This window comes from Uranotaenia lowii, chromosome 3 (assembly GCF_029784155.1).
Source record: "Uranotaenia lowii strain MFRU-FL chromosome 3, ASM2978415v1, whole genome shotgun sequence".
Taxonomy (NCBI): Eukaryota; Metazoa; Arthropoda; class Insecta; order Diptera; family Culicidae; genus Uranotaenia; species Uranotaenia lowii.
The window spans coordinates 248,753,604-248,780,322 of NC_073693.1; the positions used below are offsets into that span (position 1 = coordinate 248,753,604).

At 35.6% G+C, this 26,719-nt stretch overlaps 1 protein-coding gene across 1 annotated transcript in view; it reads left to right on the top strand.

Moving 5' to 3' along the window:
* LOC129753270 (uncharacterized) overlaps positions 1–26,514 on the top strand; it is a 51,173-nt gene extending 24,659 nt beyond the window's left edge. The window contains exons 7-9 of the mRNA XM_055749068.1: positions 3,108–3,900; positions 4,158–4,650; positions 26,357–26,514. Coding sequence (XP_055605043.1) covers positions 3,108–3,900; positions 4,158–4,650; positions 26,357–26,494 — 1,424 coding nt within the window. The 3' untranslated portion in view covers positions 26,495–26,514. The remainder of the gene's footprint in view (positions 1–3,107; positions 3,901–4,157; positions 4,651–26,356) is intronic.
* The last annotated feature ends 205 nt before the right edge of the window (positions 26,515–26,719 follow it).

The following is a 26,719-nucleotide window of genomic DNA, read 5'->3' on the forward strand; positions in this document are numbered from 1 at the left end:
AACTTTTGATGCATTAAGGATACGATTAACTGTGAACATAGGTTTTTAGAAGCTATTGAAGTTGAAAATTGTTGCATGTTGCCCCAGTTGACGGTATATTTTGAAACAAAATATCTATTAAATGTTTTGAAAAAAAACCCCGCAATGTTCACCTTGGAAAAGTTCTAATCTAGAGTTTACAATTTTTAACATGATTAATGTTTTTTTTCAAACTCAAGACCTTTTTTGTTAATGTAGAAAGAAAATGTAAATGATAAGATGATTAGAGAATGTAGATGATTAGAAATTTCAACATTGATAAAATTTTAGTAAAATTGATCAAAGTGTCTCGTCAACTAATGAACTAATATGGAAACTCAAAGCTGCCTTTGGATGCCACGGACGTATTCCAAAACGACAGAGTAGGCGCCGACGCCCTGACCAATACCATAATATTAATGAGCACCCAGAAATCCGACGATTGAATAAGGCTTTAGGAGTTCATCTGTTTGGACAATAACACGAATGTCCGATTCTTTGATAAAGAATAAATATATTCGAAACGTTGGATAAAGCTCTAATAAAAAATGTTATAAGATCGAGAATCCAATACATAACCTATTATTGAATGAAGGATTATAATTTTAGAATATCTTAGATTTTTATTTAAGGAAAACAATGCTTTAAAAAATAAATACATATTTTTTAAATATAGATAGAAAATTTTAGAACTTTTTATAACACCATCCAAGAAAGTCTTTGAGTATTTCAAATGAAATTTTTTAACTCATTTAACAATTTAGTTGAAGACTGCGAAAAATTTTACTCATGCTATAAAAACATCCAATATTCAATTTATTTGGATTGTGATATAGCACATTTGGCAAGTCAGTTGCTTCCTGAGCCGATGTCCGTGAGTTCGAGCCCAAATCATCAATCACAGTTGAACCGGATAAGTTTTTCAATGACTGTTTGCCAACTACATCGTTCATATAAGTAGCGAATAATATGAAGATAATAGACCAACTATTATCGAAACAAAAAAGATTCTATTGAGTTAGAATCTTCTTTCAAATTTTGTCAAAATTCCCGATTTTGGCAAACGTGGGGAAAATTTAACAAAAGAAAACTTCAAAAACTTTGTTCACAGAAATCATATTTACTCGCGGTCTTCGGGAAAGTTTATCATTGAGTCGAAAATTTATATACTTATTATTTATTGTCAAGATAAGCTGATAGATAAAAACTCAGCTCTCCAAAATTAGTCAAAATAAACCCTTCAATTCTGTGAACTTCGAAAATTTTGAATTTCGTTGCCTTGTGTTATTTAAATTTTGCTTAACTTGCCTAAATATTTATTTCAAATTTGTATATTCGACTATTTCAAATTTATTTTCAAGAAAATTCTTAGTTCTGAATAAGGAACATAGTTTTGAATGATATATAACTGACGTACTGGAAATAGCATTGATTTGAAACTTTTAATATGATTTTTTTAGTGTTTTGATATTTTTATTATTGAATATTTACAAAAATAATGTTCATGTAAGTAGGCGGTAAATCAATGTTCATGGAACTGAAATGGTACCATAAAATGGGGTGAATCGGAACATTTTACGGATTGTTTTCGTAATATTTCTGTCAAATTTTATAAAGTGAACCTTAACAAAACTCAATAAAAGTAGTTCGGATTTGTTAGTATGACTAAAAAAAATAATTATTATTTTCCTCACCCCCCCTTCCCCGTCGGGACTGTGGCTTATTAATCCGGAAATACGTTAATTTATGCTTCCATCATATTGAACGTGGAACAGTGCGCTGTTTTTTGCTTTGCAAATATGTTTTATTTGTTCCTTTTTCCTGTAATTACCTTTACGTATATTCCAAGAATAATATGGATTATGAGTTATGACACAAATAAGTATATGTAGCTAGATTTTAAAAGTAAAATTACCATGCTGTATGATGTTGTTACCTCACTGCATAAATTTTTCTACTGGTTATATGTGATTTAAAATGCTACTTTAATGAAATACATTTTTATTGAATCACCATTACACTATTTTTTTTCTCAATTCACTTTATCTCGAAATCCTGGTGCTATTTAAGCTGTTTTTCATGTTGCTGGGCCGTCGGCAGTTGGAACTTTCGGATAACCGTCTTGTGGGTCTCTAGTGATGTTGACACCTGGGTCATTTCAAACATATAAGAAAATAAAACTTGTGTACGAAAAAACAACTCCATACCTGTCATTGGCTCAGAAAATATAGTTGGTCTAGTAGAATTTGTTGGCTGAAATATAATTCAATCTTTGAAAACAAATTCATCCCTATCAGATTCGCGTAGACATCAATGTCCTGCAAGCTAAAATTGGATGCCATTTCCTGTTGACTTCATGTCTGCTTTCATGGATTATTGAACTCAAATCGGAAAAACAGCTAACCTGCAGTTCAACAAAATTTCCTTTATAACCTCCAAAGGAAGGCTCAATATGTAAATGATAGTTTAAAGAACACAAATTGCGCAATGTCTAAATTTTCAAGCGTATGCTTGTTTTGAGAAAAAAATAGATTAAAATCACCAATAGTATGTTATTTCTGACAACCTAAACGGTGATGTGTAAAAATTATCATGTGCGTAGTATTAACAAGAACACGAATCGTGCAGTTTCAGAATATCATGCACGTGGTAATTTAAAGAAGAGAAAATTACTACGAGGTCTCAAATTTCACATAGCAAAAATACCATGTTGTATTTAGTATTTTCGCCGAGATTTTTGGTAGAAAGTACTAAATCATGGTTGAAAATACTAAATTATGGATATTGTAAAATTATCATGACGCCGTTTTTGAAAACCCATGTAATTTTTTTTCCGTGAATGCTTGAAAAGTCATGCAAAACCTTAACTAAAATAAGAGTTCACCGAATCAGTTTGATTATTAACGAAAGCTTTAATATATGTAGGTATTTACAACTACAAAAGTTCTCGATTTTTCATAGCAGTGATTTTTCTCCAAAATAATTGGATTTTTCTCCAATCAATAGAATAATTTCAATTTGAAAGTACAAAAAAAAGTACAACCCTTTCGACTTTATTATTTTTTTTATTTATATATTGTTTATTCCAGAACAATTCGAACTTCCTGACAATAAAGACGTCGGTGGCACAGAAAAGACAGCTCCGATCTGGGGCCCATTGATAAGCACTGAAATTCCAATCCCTGTCGAAGCTTTACTATACGATTTGAAAACGGCTCAACAAGAACCTGCATATCTTTTTGCCCCCAACGTCGTTATTCCGTGCGTGGAAATCATCGAAAAATCTTTCGATGTGCAACAGTCTAATTTCCAAGATCTGCTTCAAAAACTCTTCGAAAACATCCCCTCCGAGGACCCTTTCAGTTCTGATGCAATCATAGATCTACTTTCTAACTTTATGCAACTTCTACATTATCTTAGGGAAGTACAGCAACCGATTTTTCCGGAACCCCCGGAAGAAGAACAGATCGATGAAGAACGTCGTGACACTAGCAGAAGACGCTCTTCCCAGCAACGGGTATCGAGACAAACCTCACGAATGATGGCACTGGAAGCGTTCCTCAAAAGGTTCTCCAAAAGGGTGTCGTCCATCGAAAGACGCCCGAAGCCCAAAAAGAAACGCCGAAAGTCGATGCAAGCGTCATTTATTGAAGATAATGCGCCCAGTACAGAGTATCCCTCGCTTGAGGATGACAGACCGGTTGAAATTGGAGAACATCCAATTGGAAGGTGGTCGACGAAGAACATCCAGGAGCAGGAATACGACCCAGTTAATAAGAGGATTTCGTTTACGGTCGACCGGCTGGGCATATTCGGGATCGCTACCGAGAAGTATTACAATTTGCCTTTTCGATCTTGGGACATGAGAAAAACGGGAAAAGCGTAAGTCGAAGCATGTTGATCTTACTTTTTGTTATTTAATCAATATACATATTCAGAATTTAGAATTCGACCCTGGATCCAGAGAACCACGCATCATTCAACAAGATTTTTAAAAAAAGGGAATAGATGTTGCATAAAAATTCACCCACCTACTTACTTACAAAACATTTCAATCCTATCATGAGAGAGTTTTCACTGCTAAACAGATAAAACTGGAGCATTCACTATTTTGATGCACTTTCTTTCATTTTTTCCAGATCGGACCTAACCGTCACCGTCACCCTGGATTGTACCGCCATTCAGGTGCTGATTCATGTCAGAAAATCCGGCTACCGAATCGAGTTTCAGCAAGCTCCCCAACCCATCGTCCCACCGAAGGGCGAACTTTCGCTGGAGGACCTTGAAAAGCAGCTGCATCGAATGAATCTGATTATATTCCCGGAACAGGACGCCCAGTGCTACCTGCAGGGCCAATCCTCGCCCAAGCAGGACTCAATGGAGCTGCACAATCTGAAGTGTATGGCCATCTTCTGCTTGACGCACAACTTCAGCAACTGTTTCTGGAACAAATTTTCCGGTCCGCGTGATGCCTTAATTCAGTGCCGGCAGCCCATCGACGGGCGCCAGGAACCAGCTTTTGGCACCGTGCTCATGAACCCCCGGAAGGCGGCAACCGTGACGGTGGAAGAACTTTGCTCCCCACTGGATCAAATTCTGCTCGAGTATCACCCGGTGCCGGACAATCAACCGGTAAGCTCCTTCCGCCTTGCGTTGTTTTGTCTTTTTTTCTTTTATACTTTTTTTTCTGTTTGTTTGATTCAACAATGCAATGCACACGGTGTCTTTTTAGAACAATTTTAGCAAAACAAAGTTTTTTTTTGAAATACTGTAAAGCAGGCATGTCAAACTCGTTTAGGTGTGCGGGCCGCATTCAAAAATTTTTATGACGTAGAGAGCCGCAGCCAAAATAAGTTAAATCGGTACATTCAGATTTAGTTTTTTTTACAGTAATATTTTACATAAAAATCAGTGGTGTTTTTTTGTGACAATTTAAGACGGTGCTACGCGGGCCGCATTGACCTAGAGGTCTTGCCGCATGCGGCCCGCGAACCCCCAGTTTGACATGCCTGCTGTAAAGGTTCACAGAATTGCACAGATAATTCAATGGCATAATTTTTTAAACATTAATGAAGTTTATTGAGCATAAACTAAGACTTCTAAGAATATTATGACCTTTAAATTGAGATTGTACGGAAATTTTTTTAGAATGTTGAAAAAGTTTCTTGGCGATTTCAGTCTTAAAAATTCATAAAACGATGTTTATTTACTATATCTGACGTTTCGGCATGTTTATTTTGCCTTTATCAAGTAATCTGACGAGTTGGAAAAAGTTTACAAAATGTTTCGAATAACTTATTGTATCAGCTAATCTGAATCCTTACTTCTAAAGCATGGATCATCAAAAATCTGGACGCACTGTTCATTAAACCATAGCGCTCCTAATTGTTCGATTTGAAATGTTTTTACAGTACTTTGTTCGGATTTTTTTTTCTATCAGTGCTGAAAATTTCATTACGATTAATTTTGTTTCAAAAAAGTTACACGTGATAGAAGCCGCGAGACGAAAATTAATTTTGGAAATTCACGTCCAAAATCCGACATGTTCGAGTTCAAAAATCACGAAATCGTTAAAAATTGTCGAATCGACCGTGTGCAGCGTTCTTAAACGTTTCCGTGAGATGCATACTCTCGATCGGCAGGTTGATACAAACCCCCTTATTCTGCGCCGCGCGTGAGGTGACCATAGTCGAGTCGAGTCCGAGTCACGTGAGTTTTGTCACCTTATTCCCGAAGCCGATGCGACAGAGGTTCATGCCCAGCTGAGTGGTTGAATGAACGCCGAACTGTCAAACTCGTGTAAAAGTCTAGCGTAACATTTCAAAAGGGCGAAACTGCCAAATGTAAACAAATCGAGTTAACGGTCATTCCTGATGTACGCGGCTGCACTTTACCTAATTAGCGCGGTAACATCTTAAGATCACTTAAAACTTTCAAAAAATTCATAAAATTCAATTGGGCGAAACTTCCTGTTGATGTGTTTTCGTTGGAACGTGAAGTTACGCCTATTCAAAATGGGGTTAATTTTTCTATTCGTGTAGGGCCAATAGGCGTAACTGAGCTGACCGTGTTGGACAAAACGGCCTAATTAGTTTTTGCGTGTAGGACCAATGGGCGAAACTTCAAAACCAAAACAAAAACGGCCCAATTGATCGGCCGTTTTCGTTTTGGTTTTGAAGTTTCGCCTATTGGTCCTACAACTTGCAGGCGTAACTGAAATCGAAAATACAAAAAGGCGAAACTCGAAAATCTCTGAAATATTGTGAAAAAAGTTAAAGATTTTGATAACCAACGAACAATAAGTGAATATAATGCACATTTTTTGATTTTGTTGAACAAATAGTGGTGGATTTTTTAAAAAGGATTTGATCAGATGTTCCGAAATTTCAAACGCGTTTTTTTCGTTTCGAGCTAATTGCTAGTTTCGCCCTTTTTAAATGTTACGCTAGAAGTGTTTTTTCATCGTTTCATCGTGCAGTGTTTGGGAAATAGTGGTGGAATTAAATACGATTCCGTTTTTAATACTGATTAAGTGATTAAAGGGGTTAAAAAAGCGGATAGATTCGTGTCTTCTAACAAACATACTGCGAATTAACGCGATCAGGCCACTAATATTCATCTCTCCTATCTCCAGAACACGAAGTAAGATTGGAGACAGCAAAACATCCGGTGGAACGTTGCGATTTGATCAGTGTGTTCTGTTTTGCATAATTTTAATTAAAAAAAAGAGTTAACCCAATCATTTTGTTCCCGTTTGTACCAGACTATTTATTTCGAATCTTTTTAGGTTTTATTATCATTTCAATTAGATGATACAGCTCAAAACTAATAATGAGCTCATTTACTTTCGGGAGCAGCGAGATCGAGTTGGTGAACCAAGACTGTTCAACTCCTTACCTAAATTGGTCCAAATGTCGGTGAACCGTTCGCAATTCATGTAGGTTGCTTCGCAAAATTAAACGCCTTTGGTAACTGCTGGAATTGCCTTCATCCGAACCACAAGAACGTCAAACTGTTTACAGTTTGTAACCCGGATTCTGGAAACAAAAAGTGTTTGTTTACATCAATTCTGAGTTCCAGTTTCACGAATTTTATAAGAAATAATTCATAATAGAATGATTTATAAGTTTGTTTTTTTTTGTTTTTTTTTGTTTCGATTATAGTCGTTTTAACATCTTTATGTCATTCGCGACTTATATCAACGATGAAGTTGGCGCACAAGTCATTGAAAAACTTATCCGGTTCAACTGTTATCGATGTTTACTCTTGGGCTCGAACTCACGGACATCGGCTCAGAAAGCAACTGACTTGCCAACTGAGCTATATCACAAGCCCATATAAGTTTGTAGTTACATACTTTGCTATCGAAAAACAGCTAAGGAAGGTTTTCTTTTGAAAGAGTTTAAGTTTGGAATGATGGTGTATCACTCGCAAAACGTCTAATTAACTCCCAGATTTATTAGGTACTAAGCCGTGCAGATCTGTTATACCAGTTGTGATTTCGGCTTACTCACTATAAGAATTGAATAAAATTAGTTAGCTTACCTATTTAAAACCACTTCACGAATGTTCTATTACATTTTAGTTGTGCCGTATCGCGAAAACGTATCAAATATTCTCGTCTGTAAACGTCACTACAAGCATCGATTTGTCACTCACGGTGACTACTAGATTAGGATAAGAACTCAAAAAAATCATTCTAAAAGACGTATCTCACCTGAAGCGATTACTGGAATCGGGTGACTGGGGTTACTCGACTATCGTCACATCACGCGCGGCGCAGAATAAGGGGGAAATCGTCATAATGGAACTAAGGATAGGAAATTGCATTTGAAGGTATTGAGAACGATCAAGGTTACCCAGGGCAGTCGGACTATCACATCTCGGCAGGAAATTCAATGCCGACCGGTACATCGTCAGAAGGATCGTCTGCGCGAAGTAATACGATCTTATCGTATCTTATCGTGCCTGGAAGTTATACAACAAGGTTCTATCGAAGTACGAGGATGCATCCTCATGGATGACGAAACGTACGTGAAGATGGATTTTGGGCAGCTTCCTGGCCAACAATTTTACAAAGCCACTGGTCGGGGTGATATCCCCAGGTCATTCGTTTTGTCGATAAGTTTGCAAGAAAGTGTTTGATCTGGCAAGGTATTTGCAGCTGCGGACGAAAAACCCCAGTTTTTGTGAAAAACAAGACCATGGACTCAGAAATGTACAAAGAGGAGTGCCTGAAAAAGGTTTTTTTCCGTACATTAGATCTCACAAAGGACCAGTAAAGTTTTTGCCAGATTTGTCAAACTGCCACTACAGCAAAGAGGTACTACAGTGGTGTTGGGACAACGGGTGGATTTTGTTGAAAAGAACATCAACCCACCCAACTGCCCTCAATTCCGCCCTATCGAAAAATTTTGGGCAATTGTCAAGCAAAAGATGAAGAAGAATGGTGGGACGACTTGGGATGCAACAGAGATGAAGAGATTGTGGATCAAAATGGCCGCTGAGGTCAGCGAATAGGGTGTCCAAACTATGATTAGTGGTACTCGACGAAAAATTCGAAAATTCATCAAAACCACATCGTATATTTTTTTTATTATTTATATAAGTGTTGATGGAGAACCGACCAGGTTCTTTTTGTCGAAGGTACTTTTGGATGTGATGTTCGCGAATAGATCCTACCATAGGATCTATGGTTGCTACAGTAGATCCTACCGTCCAAATTATTTGAAAATTTGGGAATTCCGGGATGAAATTGGCTTGTTCCAAATCCTGTGGCCACACAGAGTCACACGCGCGTATTTAATATTGGAAACACCTCGTTTATCAAATTCAATAACATTTCTATCTTTCGCTGTATTTTACTTTATTGGATAACTTAGTTTCGTTTTAATTGTCCAGAATGTTTTTTGAATCTATGAAACTGTCTAGAAGAAAAAAGTCGTAGGGTTAATGAGCCTAATTTCACTATATTTTGTCAGAGGTTTTTAGATTTGATATTATTACGCCGAATCTTCAATACTTAGATATACAATTTTTTGGTAACTAAGTTCCAAATTTTTTTCTGAACTCTGTTTTGGTTTAAAATAATCATTTCAAGCCTGAATTTACGAAAAATATCATGTTTCATAAAGTGTGTCGGTGTTCTTATTTTGGCACTTATTGTTCCTAACGTTAATATATGGGTGTTCCTAATGTTAACATATGGGGAAAAATACCATATGGGGAAAAATAAGCGTACCCAATATTACACTATTTGTTCCTGATTTTGCATATGGGTCTGTTTTAATACTTTAATGAGAAAAATCTCAAAACTCACCTTTTTATAAATTTAACAACGTTTTTTGGAATATGAATAGAGAAATAAGGACTATTTAACTCCTACACAATATTTCTTTACGCTGGTTTTGAAGAAAGTATTGGATGTTGAGCTTATTCAAATTCAAACTTTCACTTTTCCAATGGATACATTTATTATATTTCAAAAGTAGAAAATTCATTGTAATGGATACAAGTAAGTACAGTCAAACAAAGCATCATGCAACAGCCTGGTTCGATGCAATATTTGTGTGCCACAACACTTATTTAACTTTTATTTTAATAAAATGTAGTAAAATTATCATTGATTGATAACAAAACGATGATGCCATAGTTTCTCACATCGTGAGAGAGTTTTATGAAGTTTTTAATTCTCATAGAGAATTCGAAAATTCGAAATTTTTACATTTTTTGATGCCGTAAAAAACTTTACACAATGTGACGGATTGACTTAGTGATATTACCTACAAACTTTATGTGGGTTTTATTATCCTAAATCAACCATTTTGGTGTATTTATGTATATTTTTCGGACAATCATTTCATTTTTTAAAATAAATAATTTTAAAATTCCGTTACCAGTCTGGGCTAAAATGCATCGACATGCAATTCAATGATTCACAGTTTAAATCTTGTTTCCTTATGTTAGAATATGATGTAAAATTTTTGTAGTATTTTTTATTCCTAAATGTATCAGCATCCTAATGCTTTCTTTAAAAAAAAATCTTTGACAGAAAAAATATAAACTTTGATTCGAATAAAATCAAAAATAAGTGCGGATCGTGGTTTATGCCTAACGACATCACAAATATGTCAAAAACTATAACCATTCAATTTTTTTTGTTTGGTTTTTCATTAAAAACAAAAGTTTTTGCAACTTAGATACCCCTTTTTCTTAGTGGGGTGAAAATCGCATGTTTTGTAAATTTAAAAATAACTGGTGGAACCAATTTTTTTCTGACTACGTTAATTTGATGTCCCATTAACCTTAAAACTTTTGACGCACAAACGGTAGGATTATCAGTGGACATTTGGTTTTTAGAAGCCATTGAAGTTGAAGAGTGTTGCATGATGCCCCAAAAGACGGTATACAACGTATTTTATTGAGATTTGTTTTTTAATTTTTGCTTTCGATTCTGTTCTTGTTTAAAAGCTTTCTGTAACTTGATGGTTTCCTTCTCTGTCGCGAAGGGTGCGTTCCTTACAACCTGGCGAAAATGTGTTTTCAACATTTTTAGCTTTGAGATACACTGAAGTAAAAAAAATCATGTTTTATTACCTCAAAACAGTTTATTTTAATAGATCGTTGAAAATTATGTTGAATCACAATTCTATCAATCAAATTTATTTCAAATACATTCTTTGACTTTGATATAGTTTGGAAAACTTTGACTATGTCCATAATTAAGAACACATTGAAAATAGTGTTCCTAATTGTGGACATATGCTTTTTTTAGTTTTTACACGAAAAAACATGTTTCTTACATACTTATTACTTTAATCATGATAAAAAACAATCCGACCAAAAATTTCAAAAAATCGGATGACAAATTCAGCTTTAATCTTCTATTTCTAAACAGGTGTTTGGCATGTGTACCTAATGTTAACATACTGTACGATTTTGCCTGTTTTTGACGTTATTTTCCACTTATCACAATTATTCAAAAAATGATAATGTAGAGGATCATGTGAACTTTCATTTACAAACAAATTACTTTTCTTACTCACCGAATTTTTCGTAAAATCCGGATTGTTTCAAAGTATGTCCAAATTGAATGGAATTGTTAGCAAATTTTAAGAAATTTGCTAACAATTCCATTCAATTTGGACATACTTTGAAACAATCCGGATTTTACGAAAAATTCGGTGAGTAAGAAAAGTAATTTGTTTGTAAATGAAAGTTCACATGATCCTCTACATTATCATTTTTTGGATAATTGTGATAAGTGGAAAATAACGTCAAAAACAGGCAAAATCGTACAGTATGTTAACATTAGGTACACATGCCAAATTAGGAACATTTACCCTACCGTTGTCTGTGGTGTGAAAACATAGAATATTGATAGAGCTTTTAATTTGCGTGCAAGCTTCAATGAAATATTGCTACTTACTGGCTGAGCGTATGGAAATCTATTGCAATCTAATGATGTTTTCGTTTGGTGATACTTTTAAATACGTTTTGAAAGATTGTTATGAAATAAGAACTTTTTTGGTTTTCCTGTTCGTTCTTTCGTTTACCACTATCAACTGTTATTGAATGTTGTGTATGAGATGTGTTATTTTGTGTATCAGTGTGTTGGTGTTTGTTTTGCATGGAATTGAAAATGCCGGCGTAAGAGATACTTAGCCAGATAGATAGTGGTTAACGAAAGAACGAACAGGAAAACCGAAAAAGTTTTAGTTTCATAACAATTTTTCAAAAATTATTTAAAAGTATGTATCACCAAACGAAAACATCATTAGATTGCAATAGATTTCCATACGCTCAGCCAGTAAGTAGCAATATTCCATAGAAGCTTGCACGCAACTTAAAAGTTCATTCAATATTATATGTTTTCACACCACATACAACGAGATAACTTTTCTTCAAGACAATTTCATATATGATCTATATCTATAGATATATGATATATGATATATATCTATAGATTCCAAAAACATTCTGGACAATTAAAACGAAAAATTACTGCAAGTAGAATTTGAAGTTTTGAACATACACATAGCTTTATATTATATCATTTTTTACTCTTTTCATTTGTACTGTCCTCAACATATAATTATGGGGCTTATTCTGCAAGGCGAGTGACGTGAAGTGACTCCGTTTTTAAGAGTCACCGTATTCTAGCAGGCGAATGCCGTGACTTGAATGAACTTTAGGTGACTTGAATGAACTTTTTTTTACTGTCACCGTATTCTCAGAGGCGAATGGCGTGACTCAAGTCGTTGGCAAGTGACTTTTGGAGTCGTAACCTATTTCGCAGGTGACTCTGTCGGAAACGAGGTGGAAAAGCCAAGAAATATATGAAAATCGAACGGAATTGGAATAAATCATTTAAAAAAATGTGAATTGCAATTTTGTAAATATTTTAACGTGAATTTTTACTCCAAAATACGTTCTTCTACATAACGATAGTAGCAATCAAACAAACAGTTGGGGTTCTATCCCCGTCGGCTGATCGAAAATTTTCAAGACTCGAAACAGACAAATGGGTGATGTGTCTGCTTAACGCAACTAAGGGCTTTGCGATTACTTTTACACTATTTTCGTGTATTTTCAATGAAAAAATACAGAATTTTTTCATTAATCTGTTTTATTGATTTGGCGTTCCATTTTCTATCACCGTACTATTATTTAACTCTTGTGTTTGTCAGGTGCCATAAATAGCTATCCATCGTATTATTTTACGGTAGTTCATTTCATCAGTGCAGCAGAAGGGGCAGTTAGTTCTGGAAAAATGATGACATGTAAAAATTAAAAAATATCCCTAATAAAATAAAAACTACCTTCTTCGATTCCCTAAACATTTGCCTTGGTTACGTGCCTTGACAACAAATCATCAAACTGATGCTGCACATCGTCCTCCTTAAACGCCTCAACGGCTTGGAACCGCATCTTTTAACATCTTTAAACCGCTCATATGCAGATCACAAATGTCGAGTCTTGCGGGTATGTCATGTTTTTGCGGGAACGCGTGTTTTTTCAACAACTTTTGTCTGGCGTTGCTTGAAGCTTCAAGATAATAATGTAACTATTGCACCGGAAATAGGCAGCGAAAAATTTCATGTAAAATTGAAGCGTGGGTAATGGAAAATGTGTTAATTGAGGATTGTAAAAATAAAAAAAAAATATGCTCGAGGAATAACGTAATAAAATGTAGTCTTATGCACTGTTTAACGTTTTAAACAGTCAATATTTTGAAAATGCTTTTTTTTCACATTTTGATAAGCAGATTTTTTGCGTTTCATCATTAACCATTCATCATTAATCATTTATCCAGATTGACAATTGCCTCTATTCACAAGGGGATAGAAATAGAACATTTGAAAATTGAAAGTAAAGATTTTATTTAATTTTCTTTTTTTTATGTTGTTGAAGTAATATAGTGTACAGAATGATTTCTAAACAAAAAAAAAGTGGGTGTAACCGATCAGAGTTAGGCAAAATGTCACGAAAAACTTCAGACTCAAATTCTACAGCCAATTCAAATGTTAGAACCTAAACATTTGGTATCATCTGATAACGATTATACCAGTTCAGAATTGAGTTGATTATTATTTTATTTTATGTTGAATTTAATTATTTATTAATCGATTGAAAGGAACTGAAGTTCATTTGATAATTTTTATCAAATTTTCAGATTTTAAATTGTGTGTTTGAAAGTATTTTAATTTGGAAATTTTAATTCTATTTTTAATTCTGAAGCCTAATATGAGCTGCTGTTTCTAGATATTGATAGTGATTTATTTTTGCGAAAAACTTTTATTTGAAAACTTTGATAAAAAAACATTGTTAAATTGTCTTGGTCATTATCTTGATTCCAAATTCTTAGTTTTTATTGAGTAATCATTTGTAAAATTTATTTTTGTGTTAAGGCTGAGTCTTCAATTTTTGCAAATTTTGATAAGGGATTTTTAAAATATATAGTAGTCTTTTAAGATTATTTATGACCATCTTCAAGGCCTCAAAAAATAAATTTATTAAAAATCTATAGTTTTTTAATGTTTTTCCAGTGCATCACAGTACACATGTATTTAAAGTTAAAGCAACACCATGTTTAATACTAAAAAGGTAGAAAAATCTGAAAAGTTTGTCGCAATTTTCCTACACTAACTAGAATTTAAGAATAAAAAATACCTTTTTTGGCTTCAACAGCCAGGTACCATGTGAACTGAAATCAGTTTTGATTTACTTTATCATCCAACTCTTAAATACTCCATATCAATATAAAAATAAATCAGATATCCGAAAAATATTCCCAGAAATTCGATCTTTACTCAAAAATTGCTATTAGAAATAACATAAGATCTCGATCTTTTTTTATTTTTATAATTAACTCATTTAAGCACCAATTAAACATGATCGATGTCTCCGATTGCATTTTTAAATCCGATCCGGTTCTCATTCATCAATGGCAACACTTACGTTCATATTTAATTGATTTTTTCTCGAACTTCTGCAGAACTTGTATTTTTGTAAAAAGCCGATTTGAAAAAAAAAAATGTAAGCAATGATAAATTACTTTTAATGTTTCTCATTTATAAGCCAAAACAATTTTATACTTCCCCAGCTGAACACTACCGCAATTCGTTGGACCATCAAGACGAAACATAATTTAGATTATTTAGTGGTATGAATAAGGTTTAGCAATTGCTTTGGTAGCTTTTACTTAGCTCGAAATCAATCGAAGCAAAAGTCCAAAGCATTTGCTTAGTTTTTAGTTAGTTAATGATCCCGCGCCGATCCTCCGGTGCATAGGGCCGTGGTAAAAGACCTCCACTGTTGACGATCCGGAGCCAGCGACTTCACCTGGTCCCAGTCAAGATTCTCGTCGACAGTTCGGATTTCAGCGGCTAGGCTTCGCCGCCACGAGTTTCTGGGCCTGCCTCTTCTTCGATGACCTTCTGGATTCCAGTCAAGCGCCTCTCTGCAAATCTCGTTTTCATCTTTTCGCAGCGTGTGCCCAATCCATCTCCACTTACGTTCCCGAATCTCGATTTCTAGCGCCCTTTGATGACACCGGCGATGTAGTTCCTCATTCGAGATCCAGTTGCCAGGCCACCAAGCGCGGATGATGTTCCGCAGACAGCGGTTTACAAATACTTGCAGTTTTCGCGTCGTCACCGCATATGTGCACCAAGTTTCGCACCCGTACAGCAATACGGATTTGACGTTTGAGTTGAAGATTCGGATTTTTGTTCGTAGAGAGATCTGGCGTGACCGCCAGATGTTTCGGAGACTCGCAAACGCAAATCGGGCCTTTCTGATCCGGGTTTCGATGTCTTTCCTGGTACCACCATCAGGCGTTATCTGGCTACCAAGATACTGGAAGCACTCCACTTTCTCAACTTGTTGCCCAGCTACCATGAAACTGGAGGGATTTCCTGTGTTGATCTCCATTGACTTGGTCTTTCCGACATTGACTTTGAGACCTGCTGCCTTGGAACTTTCGGTGAGGTCGTCGAGTTTGCTCTGCATGTCCGGTTGTGTTTGGGCGAGCAAAACAATATCGTCAGCCAGGTCAAGGTCGTTCAGTTGCTCCATTGTTAAAGGATTCCACGGCAATCCTCGGTTCGGTGCACAGTCGATCGATCCAGTCAGAATCTCATCCATTACGATGAGGAAAAGTAGCGGTGATAAGATACATCCTTGTCTCACTCCAGCAGTTACCGGGATTGGTTCGGACAAGACACCATCGTGCAAGACCTTGCACGAAAATGCCTCGTATTGTGCTTCGATGAGATGGACTAGTTTCTCTGGGACCCCTCGTCGCCTTAGAGCCGCCCAGATGTTTTCATGATTAAGTCGGTCGAATGCTTTTTCGAAATCAACGAACACCAGCAGAAGAGAGTCCTGGAATTCGTTGATTTGTTCCAGTATGATTCGTAGCGTTGTGATGTGGTCCACACATGATCGTCCGGATCGGAATCCAGCTTGTTGCCGTCGGAGTGTAGCGTCGATTTTCTCCTGGATCCTGTTCAGGATCACTTTGCAGAGTACTTTGAGGGTTGTACAGATCAACGTTATACCTCGCCAGTTACCGCACTCTGTCAGGTCTCCTTTCTTCGGGACCTTTACAAGGATACCCTGCATCCAGTCGGCCGGGAATGTTGCAGTATCCCAGATGTCAGCGAAAAGACGGTGCAACATTTGTGCTGACAGGGCAGGGTCGGCTTTCAGCATTTCAGCAGGGATGCAATCGATCCCAGGTGCTTTGTTGGATTTCATGTTTTTGATTGCCGCTTCTATTTCAGCCAGCGAAGGCGCTTCCGAGTTGACGCCATTTATGCGACTTACTGTTGGCGCTTCAAGCTGCGGGTTCTGTTGGCCATCGCTATTCGTGACTCGGAAGAGTTGTTCGAAGTGCTCAGTCCATCGTTTGAGCTGATCTGTTCGATCGGTCAATAACTGACCTGCTCGGTCTTTCAGCGGCATTCTTGCATTAGTCCTTGCACCACTGAGGCGGCGAGAAATGTCATAAAGTAATCGGATATCTCCATTGGCGGCGGCTCTTTCCCCCTCTTCGGCTAGGGAGTTTGTCCAGGCTCTCTTGTCTCGTCTACAAGCTTTGCCAACTGCCTTTTCCAGCTCCGCATATCGTAAGCGGGCGGCTGCTTTGGCTGACCCGGTACATGCCTGCTCAATTCCGACTTTCGCCTTTCTCCGATCATCGACCATCCTCCAAGTTTCATCCGACATCCAGTCACTTCTTCTTCCACAAACTTTACCGAGAGTACCATGGCTCGTCGTGATAAAGGCATTCTTGATTCCACACCACTGTTCTTCGACTGTTCCGTCTGTCGGCAGCTCCGAGGCTCGGGATTCTAGCTGTTCAACGTATGCCCTTTTCACCTCTGGATTCTCCAACCGGCGGACGTCGTATCGACACCCGACTTTCTCCTCACGCCGTTGGACACGCGCAACTCTCAGTCGTATCTCGCCAAGGACGAGGTGATGGTCAGATGCAATGTCTGCGCTTCGCTTGTTGCGGACATCAAGAAGGCTCCTTCTCCATTTTCGGCTGATGCAGATGTGGTCAATTTGATTTTCTGTTCGGCCATCTCGGGATACCCAAGTGACCTTATGTGCTGGTCGATGGGGGAAGAGCGATCCACCGATCACCATGTTGTTGTTGCCACAAAATTCTACAAACAGCTGTCCGTTTTCGCTCATCTGTCCTAGGCCATGGCGCCCCATGATGCGCTCAAGGTCTTGATTGTCGGAGCCAATCTTTGCGTTGAAGTCGCCCAAATGGATTTGAATGTCACCCTTCGGAATTCTCTCTACCACGCTGTTCAGTTGACTGTAAAACTGCTCTTTCTCCTGCAAATCGGCAACGTCAGTTGGCGCACAACACTGGACCATTGTAAGGTTTCTAACCCGTGTTCTAAATCTGGCTACGATTATTCTTTCGTTTATCGGTTCCCATCTAATGAGGGCCGCGTAGGCCTGCGGGCTTAGCAGGAAACCAACTCCTCGTTCCCGAGTAGCATGTTCTCCTCGTATGCCAGAGTAAAGCAGGACTTGCCCGGATTGTGTCTTGTGTTCTCCAGTATTAGGCCAACGGACTTTGCTCAGTCCCAGAATTTCAAGCTTGAGGCGGCTAGCCTCTCTAGCAAGTTGTTCCAGTTTGCCTTGTTGGGCAAGGGTTAAAACATTCCAAGTTCCAATTCGTGTCCGTGTTTTCATGCTAAAAGTCGTCGCCAAAGTTCCAGATCGGTCATTTCTTTCGGATTCCGTAACAAGTTATGAATCGGGAGCAGTAGGTTGTTAGCCTAAAGTCCCTATCCCGCGATGGGGCTGCCATCTTGGACTTAGCTGGCGGGAGCCGCATTTCATAAATTCAGCCGCTTGCTGCAAGACAGACGCTGTTTGAGCCGCCCCTGACCTGGAGAACAGACGCTCGGTTGTTGTTGCACGCCGCCCCTGACCTGGGGAACAGACGCGTGCGGCCACCTTCTCAGTCTGCATGCGACCAAAGCATCCACCGGGGTTGGGTACCCGATCTCCGCTTAGGTTACTCGCACCCCAGCCGGCACCGCGGGGAGGTAGAGATAGGAGTTGTGAATAAGAGGTGATATGACCACTATGGGGTCTCGTGTTGCACATTATCCACCGTTTACCAGCCATTTGCTTAGTTTGGTATGAATAAACATTTGCTTAGCGGATGTGTACTAAAGTCTTAGAACATAGCTTTTGCTTCGAAAAATAGAGCTATCCAGCCAGCAGAATCTGAAGTTTTCTAAAGTAAAATGAAAGAAAACGATCAGAAAATTGAACAGTACGGCTAAAGTAGCCTTGAAGTCGACGAAGCGGGTGGTGCGTGTAAGAACGACCGGAATTTTTTGTTAATGCGTGTTCGTATGTTGATGTTTAAAGAAAAATGAATACATATTCGAATATTGTCAAACAAAACCTGGCCTAACTTTAATATTTATCATAAGCTCTCTTACGTGTATTCGGATCGGGATAATCCGATGTATAAAAAAAATTGGCAATAAGCGCGCATTTTAATTCAGATTTTTTTTTAAATCTTAGGATTATAAAAAATTAATTAAAAATGAGAGATCTGTATTATGTTTTAAATTATTACAATTTATTTCTTACTTTGAGCCAATTGGGACTTCTTCCACTATTGCCGGTTTTTTTTTAATTTGAAATATTTACTAATTGATTTGTTTATTGTCATCTTAGACGAATGATTTTATACAACGAAAGGAATATGAAAAAAGTTGGGTTATCACTTCGACTTTTCTTTATCCATGTTGAAAATACCTTTTTGAATTGTTTTGAAGTGAAATATTGATAATTTGATAAGTTCATGACGTTATTAAAGAATTTTTTATTGGAAAAGTCTGCTACCGAGCATGTTTAGAAAATAAAGCAATTGCTATGAGATTTGTCGAGCAATTGCTTCAGATTTGAGCTTTATTCATACCAAACTAGCTTGTTCTAAAAGTAAAAGCTCCTGACTGAGAAAACAGCTGTCAAGAAAAACTTTATTCATAACAACCGAAGCAATTGCTTTAAGCGACTGCTCGACTGCTCGATTCAGTTTAGCAAAAGCAATTACTAAGTTTTTTTCATACCACCCATTGGTTCGCGAAGCACTTAAGTGAACATGTTCTCGACCGATTCGCTCAGCAGCGAACTGCAACAAGTTGTTTTTTGAATGTCGCAGTTCGCCAGTGAATGTATCGCTTGTCGGTGGATATTTGTTGCATGCTTCTGCATGAATGATACAAGAAGCTGTGGATTCGCCATAGGCATTCCTTCTAGCCTGAAAACAGTCACATGGAAATGTTGCAGGCAAGAGCAATGAAACTTGTGTTTCGCCGGAGAAATCTCTCACTGAACGATGAGTGGAAACGAACGAGTTTCAGATCCTTGTTTTAAAGTTACGCAATCATTGAAAAACAAATATCGAAAAACCAAAAATGTATATTTTTCGTAGTTTTTAGAGAAATAAAAGTTTGAAGATGTAAAATTACACAATTTTCAAAGATTGTTGGTGTTCTGATTCATTTGTAAATGTTCAAGGCTAGGAGGTTATTTTATTGAAAACTATTATGTTAAGAAATAAATTTCTATTTTACCTACATATATGTTTATTTGTTCAAGTAATTGAGACAGAACAATTGCATATGTTTATTTCTATATTAAGAAAAGGATTTTTTTAAGGATTCAGTTCTTTTAAAGACTGAATTTCATTTTTTATTTAATTGTTTGTTTGAAATTTAATCTGAAATATGTTTTTATGAAGGTTTTTTGTATTTGGAATTAGTTCTCTGTGGAATTAGCATGACGTTTAATCTTGAATTTTTCGATTAAACGTCATGCTAATTCCACAGAGAACTAATTCCAAATACAAAAAACCTTCATAAAAACATATTTCAGATTAAAAGTTTAAATTTCAAACAAACTATTAAATAAAAAATGATATTCAGTCTTTAAAAGAACTGAATCCTTAAAAAAATCCTTTTCTTAATAAAGAAATAAACATTAACATTAACCTGACAATCAATAATATAGAATGAAATTTCAGTTTTCAATCTGAATTGGATCTTTGAATTTAGAATTCTCTATAGCTATTTTACTTTTTAATTCTTATTTTTTTAATCTAAATCTGAAAATTTATCACGCACAAAAATGAAAATCTCAATTCTCATCATGGACTAGAGCGGAAGACAATTTAAATTCCGCTAAAGGATTTACGGGCATACTCGAAACAGATTGGTTTGATTTTTTCATGCATTTGTTATATTCAAATTCTTCATGAATGTGACGTCATCCAAGAAATTGAATATCACACTACCTGCTTTGAATGTTCCTTACATGTTTGACAGTTCGCATGGTGAACCCGATGAAACTGGTTCATTGCCTCTGGAACGTCAAAATGAACATCAAGCCACCGAGGCAATGAACTAGTCACCGTGAGTGAGTCGCCTCTCGGAATACCCCGACTAGAGTCACGTGACTACGACTAATGTGACTACGAGTCACTTCATTCGCCTCGCAGAATAAGGCCCTATATACCTAATATTTATTTTGTCTTGTCCCAAAATATTAAAACACTTAGAAGTAAGGAATCAGATTAGCTGATACAATAAGTTAATCGAAACATTTTGTAAACTTTTTTCCAACTCGTCAGATTCCTTGATAAAGACAAAATAAACATGCCGAAACGTCGGTATAGTAAATAAACATCGTTCTATGATTTTATGAGACTGAAATCGCCGAAAAACTTTTTCAACATTACTGGATCAATCTATTGGAAATTTAAATCATTTGTTAGAATTATTGTTAACTTATCTATAAACTTTTGTAATTCATTACCTTTTTTAATATCCTTTGCGGTTACGGTCTATATCAGTGGTTTTCAAAGTGGTCCATACCGCCCCCTTGGGGGCGTTGAGAGCCCTCAGGGGGGCGGTGAGCTCAATTTTAAAATTTGGGGGGCGTTGGAAGGGCTCAGGGGGGCGATGAGGTCGTAATTCACAATTTCACCAATCACAGAACAACGTAGATTTAGAATAACAACGAGTAGGTTCGATACAAAACAATGAAATTACGTTACAGAACTAAACATCAGGTTCAAGACTGAAATATCCATAATTTCACAGAGCTGAAAGTTACTTGGATCCAGAATCTCAATCTTTTTTTCCTAAAAATTTTTCGGAAGATTTTTTTTTAAATTTTTACAGATTTTATATTTTTGCGTTTTGATCTTGTTTTGTAAGATTATTTTGGATTATACTGAAAATGATTAAATTTTGATGGCAATGCTAGATAATCTTCAAAATGTATTGTCTCAAAAAATCATCTAAACAGAAAAAACATTCGAAAAACCTGTGTAAAAAGGAGTAATCTGTGATTTGGTGATAGATTTGTTGGAATGAAAATATGGAAGAATTTTGTGAGGTAAGTGCTTTTTTTATTTTAAGTTCTTATTTGTTCATCTTTATTTCAATTGATTAAAAATAACTATTGTGCCATTTGCCATTGATACACTTTTAACCTCTTTATTAACATTGCCAGAATTCAGTTATTAGAATCTTATTTAAATTTTAAGACCCGTTGATGCTGCTTAACTTTGAACAGGATTCAAATTCAGATAACAAGAAATAATTCTATTTATTTTACGTTATCTCACCGGTTTGACAGAAATTCATTTGTATTCAATAATGTTAATTAATATAGAATTGAATATGGAATTTTTTTTGACCAAAATTCAAGTTAGATTAGATAGATATGAAAGATATGATTTGATATAAAAAAACTTATCAATCAGTTCAAGTATTTGTCCAGGAAGTTTTAAATAGAGTTAAGTGTTTACTGGAGGTTTGAAGCAATTTTCCGACACGTATCCGGGCTGGAAAATCCATATAAAAACCTGGCCAAATCGGGCATTTGATTTCAAAATTGACGACCAAAATCCTGGCAATATTCGGGCAAATTTTATAAAAACCCAGAAATCACTCAACAAAAATCAAGAAAAAAAATGAAAAAAAATTATTTTATCATATTTCATAGACAAATTAAAAAAAAAACCTTTCGTGTTTTTTAATAAACTTCCTATAAAATTTCGTTTTGGAGGCATAAATGAAAAATTATCACAACACAATTTGTTTTGTTTTGTTTGATTTGCCAAAAAATTGTGAATAAATACGGTCAAAACCCGGGTATATATTAATATAATCCGGGCAACCGGACCGGACCGGACTGTTCCCAAAATTTGTATGAAATATCCGGGAAAACCCGGATAAAACCGGAAAATCTGGCAACCTTACCTTGGAGCCAAAAGGAATTAAGTGCAAAAAAGCTCATTTTCAGAAAACAGTGTTTTATGTGGTTATGTTTGGTAATTTTCCATAAACTTTTCGAAAATGTGTATTTTTCCTTCGAACAAAATTGTATGTAAATAAAATTCTAAAAATATGAAAAATAACGGAATATAGTTTGAAATATGAAGCATCGTCTAACATTATTAAATCAAAATCGACCATTTTTAAACTTATAATATACCCTGCCCCTTTGCCCCTGACCCCTCTTATAAATTTGAATGAATTTTGTGTAAAGTCTTACAACAACATAAAGCCAAAAGCTAATGGTTTAACACGTTCGTCGCCCAAAATAAATCTCGGAGCGTTAAAGTAAAGTAAGAGAGCTTCAGATTTACAACGCGTGGCAAAACTGAGCGGCTATCTTGCGTAAGACCCGTTTATGGATCCCATGGCGACAAAAGTGTAAACATTGATCAAAATTATAATTTTTTTTAGATTTTCTTAAAATTTGCCCAGGGGGGCGTTGAGCTTGAAAATTTTGCAAAAGGGGGCGGTGAGTGAAAAAAGTTTGAAAACCCCTGGTCTATATGATCCGAAATGAATGAATGAGAGGAATTTTTTTCATGAAATTTTGATCAAGAACAATGCCGTTCTTCTCAAATGCAATCAATTCCAACGGACAGTGCTGAATTAATACTGAACAGACTGATAGGGTGACCGATTATAGTATTCAATCATAGAATTTCAACATATTGAGGACCAAATCTGAGGTATATCGAATTTTACTTATCCCTAGTTGTTACCCTGAGGTTATCATCTTTGAAACGTTTCATCTCATTTTTAAATTAAATTATAAGAAATCAAATGCGACACTACAATTCACTCAAGAATTTTAAATCTGCACATAACATCCATTTAATATTGAAATACGACTCAGCGCATTGCTGAAATCTCTCGTTGTAGAGTTTTTGTGGTTCTACATCTCATAAATATCATAAAAAAAATTAAATTAAGTAACTGAATGAAAGCAATCGAAAGATTCCTTTTAATTCAACCACGGTAAATGAAAAGTTCAGATACCGGTATTTCGATAGCAACTTACTATCATTCCGATTGATGAATGTGTATCGTTTCCCTCCCTTATATTATCTGAGTTAGGTAAGCTACTGCTACGTAGCAAAAACCTCCGAATGCTCTGCAGTTGTCTGAAATTTAGTAAGTTTCTATTGGTTTAAATGATTCTTTAGTTTATTTGATAATTTATCAGACTATTTTTATAAATGTCAGCAAATTATTCAGTGAAAAGAAGCAATGAAAATGAATATTTTTTTTTTCGTATATTTTCATCCATGACATATGACATCAGAAACCAAAAACTTTTTTTCGCTTTCAAAGAATCTTTAAAAAAACTAGAGTTGAGCTGACATAATAAAATTTCGTTTTTTCAACCAGGATGGTTTCGATCTTTATTCAAAAACAGCATCTCTTTTTTGGCCATTTTGTCTTTTGGCTCAAGTTTCAGACACCAACGTAGTAAGAATTAGTTATTTTTAAATAAATAGATAGTGTACATGTAGACAATTCCAGAATGGTGAAATTTTTGAATAACGGTTCAGTAAATTTGATGATACAGCCTAAATGGTAAACCAGGTCTATTTGACCCTTACCGGCTAATTATCCTTTTTCAATCGCAAAGAAAAGTTTATATTTATTCAAAATAACAGAAATCTGCACCACAGTTTTCAATCTTCTTTTTCTTAGAATATCTTTTGTTAAAACTAAAAATTATTGAATTGGTGAAAAAAACAGTTTATGCTAGGAGAAAAAAGGTGTGTCCAGAGAATGTTCGATATTTAACAAACTATTTTGTAAACTCAATCGTTAAATCTTCTGAAACTCGCAAATAACAATGCAACACTTAAGCAGGATGAAACAACATTTGCTTTAATTTTTTTTAAATTTTGAAAATATTTAACATAGTGTTTAAGATTTTTTAAATACAATTTTCTTATTTTTTTACTGTTCTTTGTATTTTATTCTCTCCAATAAGTTCCATTTTCGTATGTTTTGCAAATTATTTTTAAAAAAATCAACATTGATAATAATATTATTTGGAAAACAGTGAATTTTGTGAAAATATATTATATGCTATGTGATTAATAACAAGTGGCACCAGAGAAATTTTCAGTATTAAATGTTCTTATTAATACCTTAACCTGATATCAGAAGGGAATATTTTTACGAATCGATGTCCAAATACAAAACATTTTATATGTAAAAAAACCTACAGCTTCGATATGAAGACTTTTAGAAAAAAAAAATCTGTGATAATTTGGATTTTATTTATTTATTTCGGATTTCTAAATCCAAAATATTGAAAAAACCTTGTTTAGATTTTGATAATCGATTGCTGGCATACATTTTTCGTATGGTAATATATCGTGCCCCTATTTATAACGCCTTTTTTTCTGACAAACATAACGATTATTACTTCATCGATTAACAAACAGCTTCAAGTGGTTATGATTTTTAGTTTTATTGTTATTAAGATGGTAGGTAGGGAAAAAAGGGCTTGATAGCCACATGAGACAAGACGAGAAACCTCAGTTTTTGAAAAAAAAAACGATGTGGTTTTGAGTCTTTTTTTTAAGCACACCTTCATTAAGAGCTCATATCTTGTTTACACCATATATCTATATAATTAAAGTCTGAAGTTTTTAATTATTTTGTATTCTTAAATCACTCGTAAGTTAAAGCTGCTTATAATTCTCTTATTTCCATAAATGTTGACCAATAAGTACTTGTCCTGTATTGTGGTTTCTTGAAATTGTTTTTTTTTTTTTTTTGTATTTTCCAAAATGGATTATTGAACCATTGTTGAAATATTCGACTACATTTCATTAAGGAAAGGTTGGCCATCAGATATTTTCAAAATTACAAACCATTTTAATCCGTCATTAAATGATCAAAGTAGTCATCAGGGACAGATAATGTTTCATATATTCTTGATGTTGTTGAATTTAGCATATTTACAGTAGGGGAGATTGAGAATACTTGATCCCTGGGGATACTTGATTCCTTAGCTATGTATCTTTATAATTTAAATTGGCATTTCAGTCAAAAGGAAGCAAATACTAAAATTTACATTTTGCCCGACGTTTCGGCCTTCGGTCTTGGCCTTCCTCAAGGGATATATTGCATTATGCTGTATGTGTTCCTGAGTTTATCGAATGTGAGGGAAAGTTTTGCTGGTATCCAACCTTTTGCTTGTATGCTGTTATTACTATAGTCATTATTATATAAAAATTGTTAACTGTTTCATGCGGACACAATTTGTTTAAATTGATGTGGAGTGTAAATAAAACCACACCATGAAGGTTTAAACAAATTGTTTCCGCATAAATCAGTTTTTGGTTTTCACTTTGCACCAAGTGTGAACAAAACCACACCAAAATTAAAAGGCTCTAACAAATTGTGTCCTCATAAAACAGTTAACACAAACATGACCAGAATAATCAATTGATATTCTCTCTTGCGTTTTTGTTTAATTTTTTTTCTCCAAGGACAAGGGCTTCCTGAATAAAGGATCTAGTCTCCCTCAACTTCAAAATTTTTGCATTTTTTTCATTCCCATGAAAATTTTTCTAGTGCATCAACAGGTTCAAGTATCGTTCTAACTTTTGGAGTATAGAAACTTGAAGCTACACGATGTCAGAAAATGTAAATTAGCTCTAGTTGCTAAATTTAAAAAAAAAAATGTTAAAAATAAGAAAATGGGATCAAGTATCCCCATTCTCCCCTACAGTTCATATCGTTTTCTAAGAAAATGAAAACCTTTGTCATTCAAATAGTTGTTTGTCCATAAGTTCTCAGTCTATTTTAGGGAAGAAGATATTTTTTCGAAAAAGTCATAAAAAAAGACACCGTTTGCAACCATTCACTTCTGTAGGTTATCAGAAAAATCAACGTAATCCTTTTCCTTTTTTCTGCACACTTGTCCACACACACAAACAATCCAGTACAATCCGGACGTCTACAATCTGCTGAAGGATACCCTGGAGGAACCCTCGCGTAAACTGTTGGCCAGAACTCCACCGTTGCTGCAATGGAACGTCGCCCAGCTGCTGCAGAAGCTCCGTTTATGCAGTTTTTCCTGACTCTGGCCATCCATGTTTGTGCACCAGTTTTCCAGGCTACATATTTGTTTTGGTCATTGTATGTACGGTTTTTTCCCGAGTATTTGGTCCCGGAAACAGTAAATTATCAGTTGGTTTGCACAGCTACTGGTGCGTTTTTAAACTGTAATTACTCGCAATCACGATTGCCGAAACTTTTCACTACGGAATTTGGTTATCATTCAGTGCTGCGACAGACGCTCAATG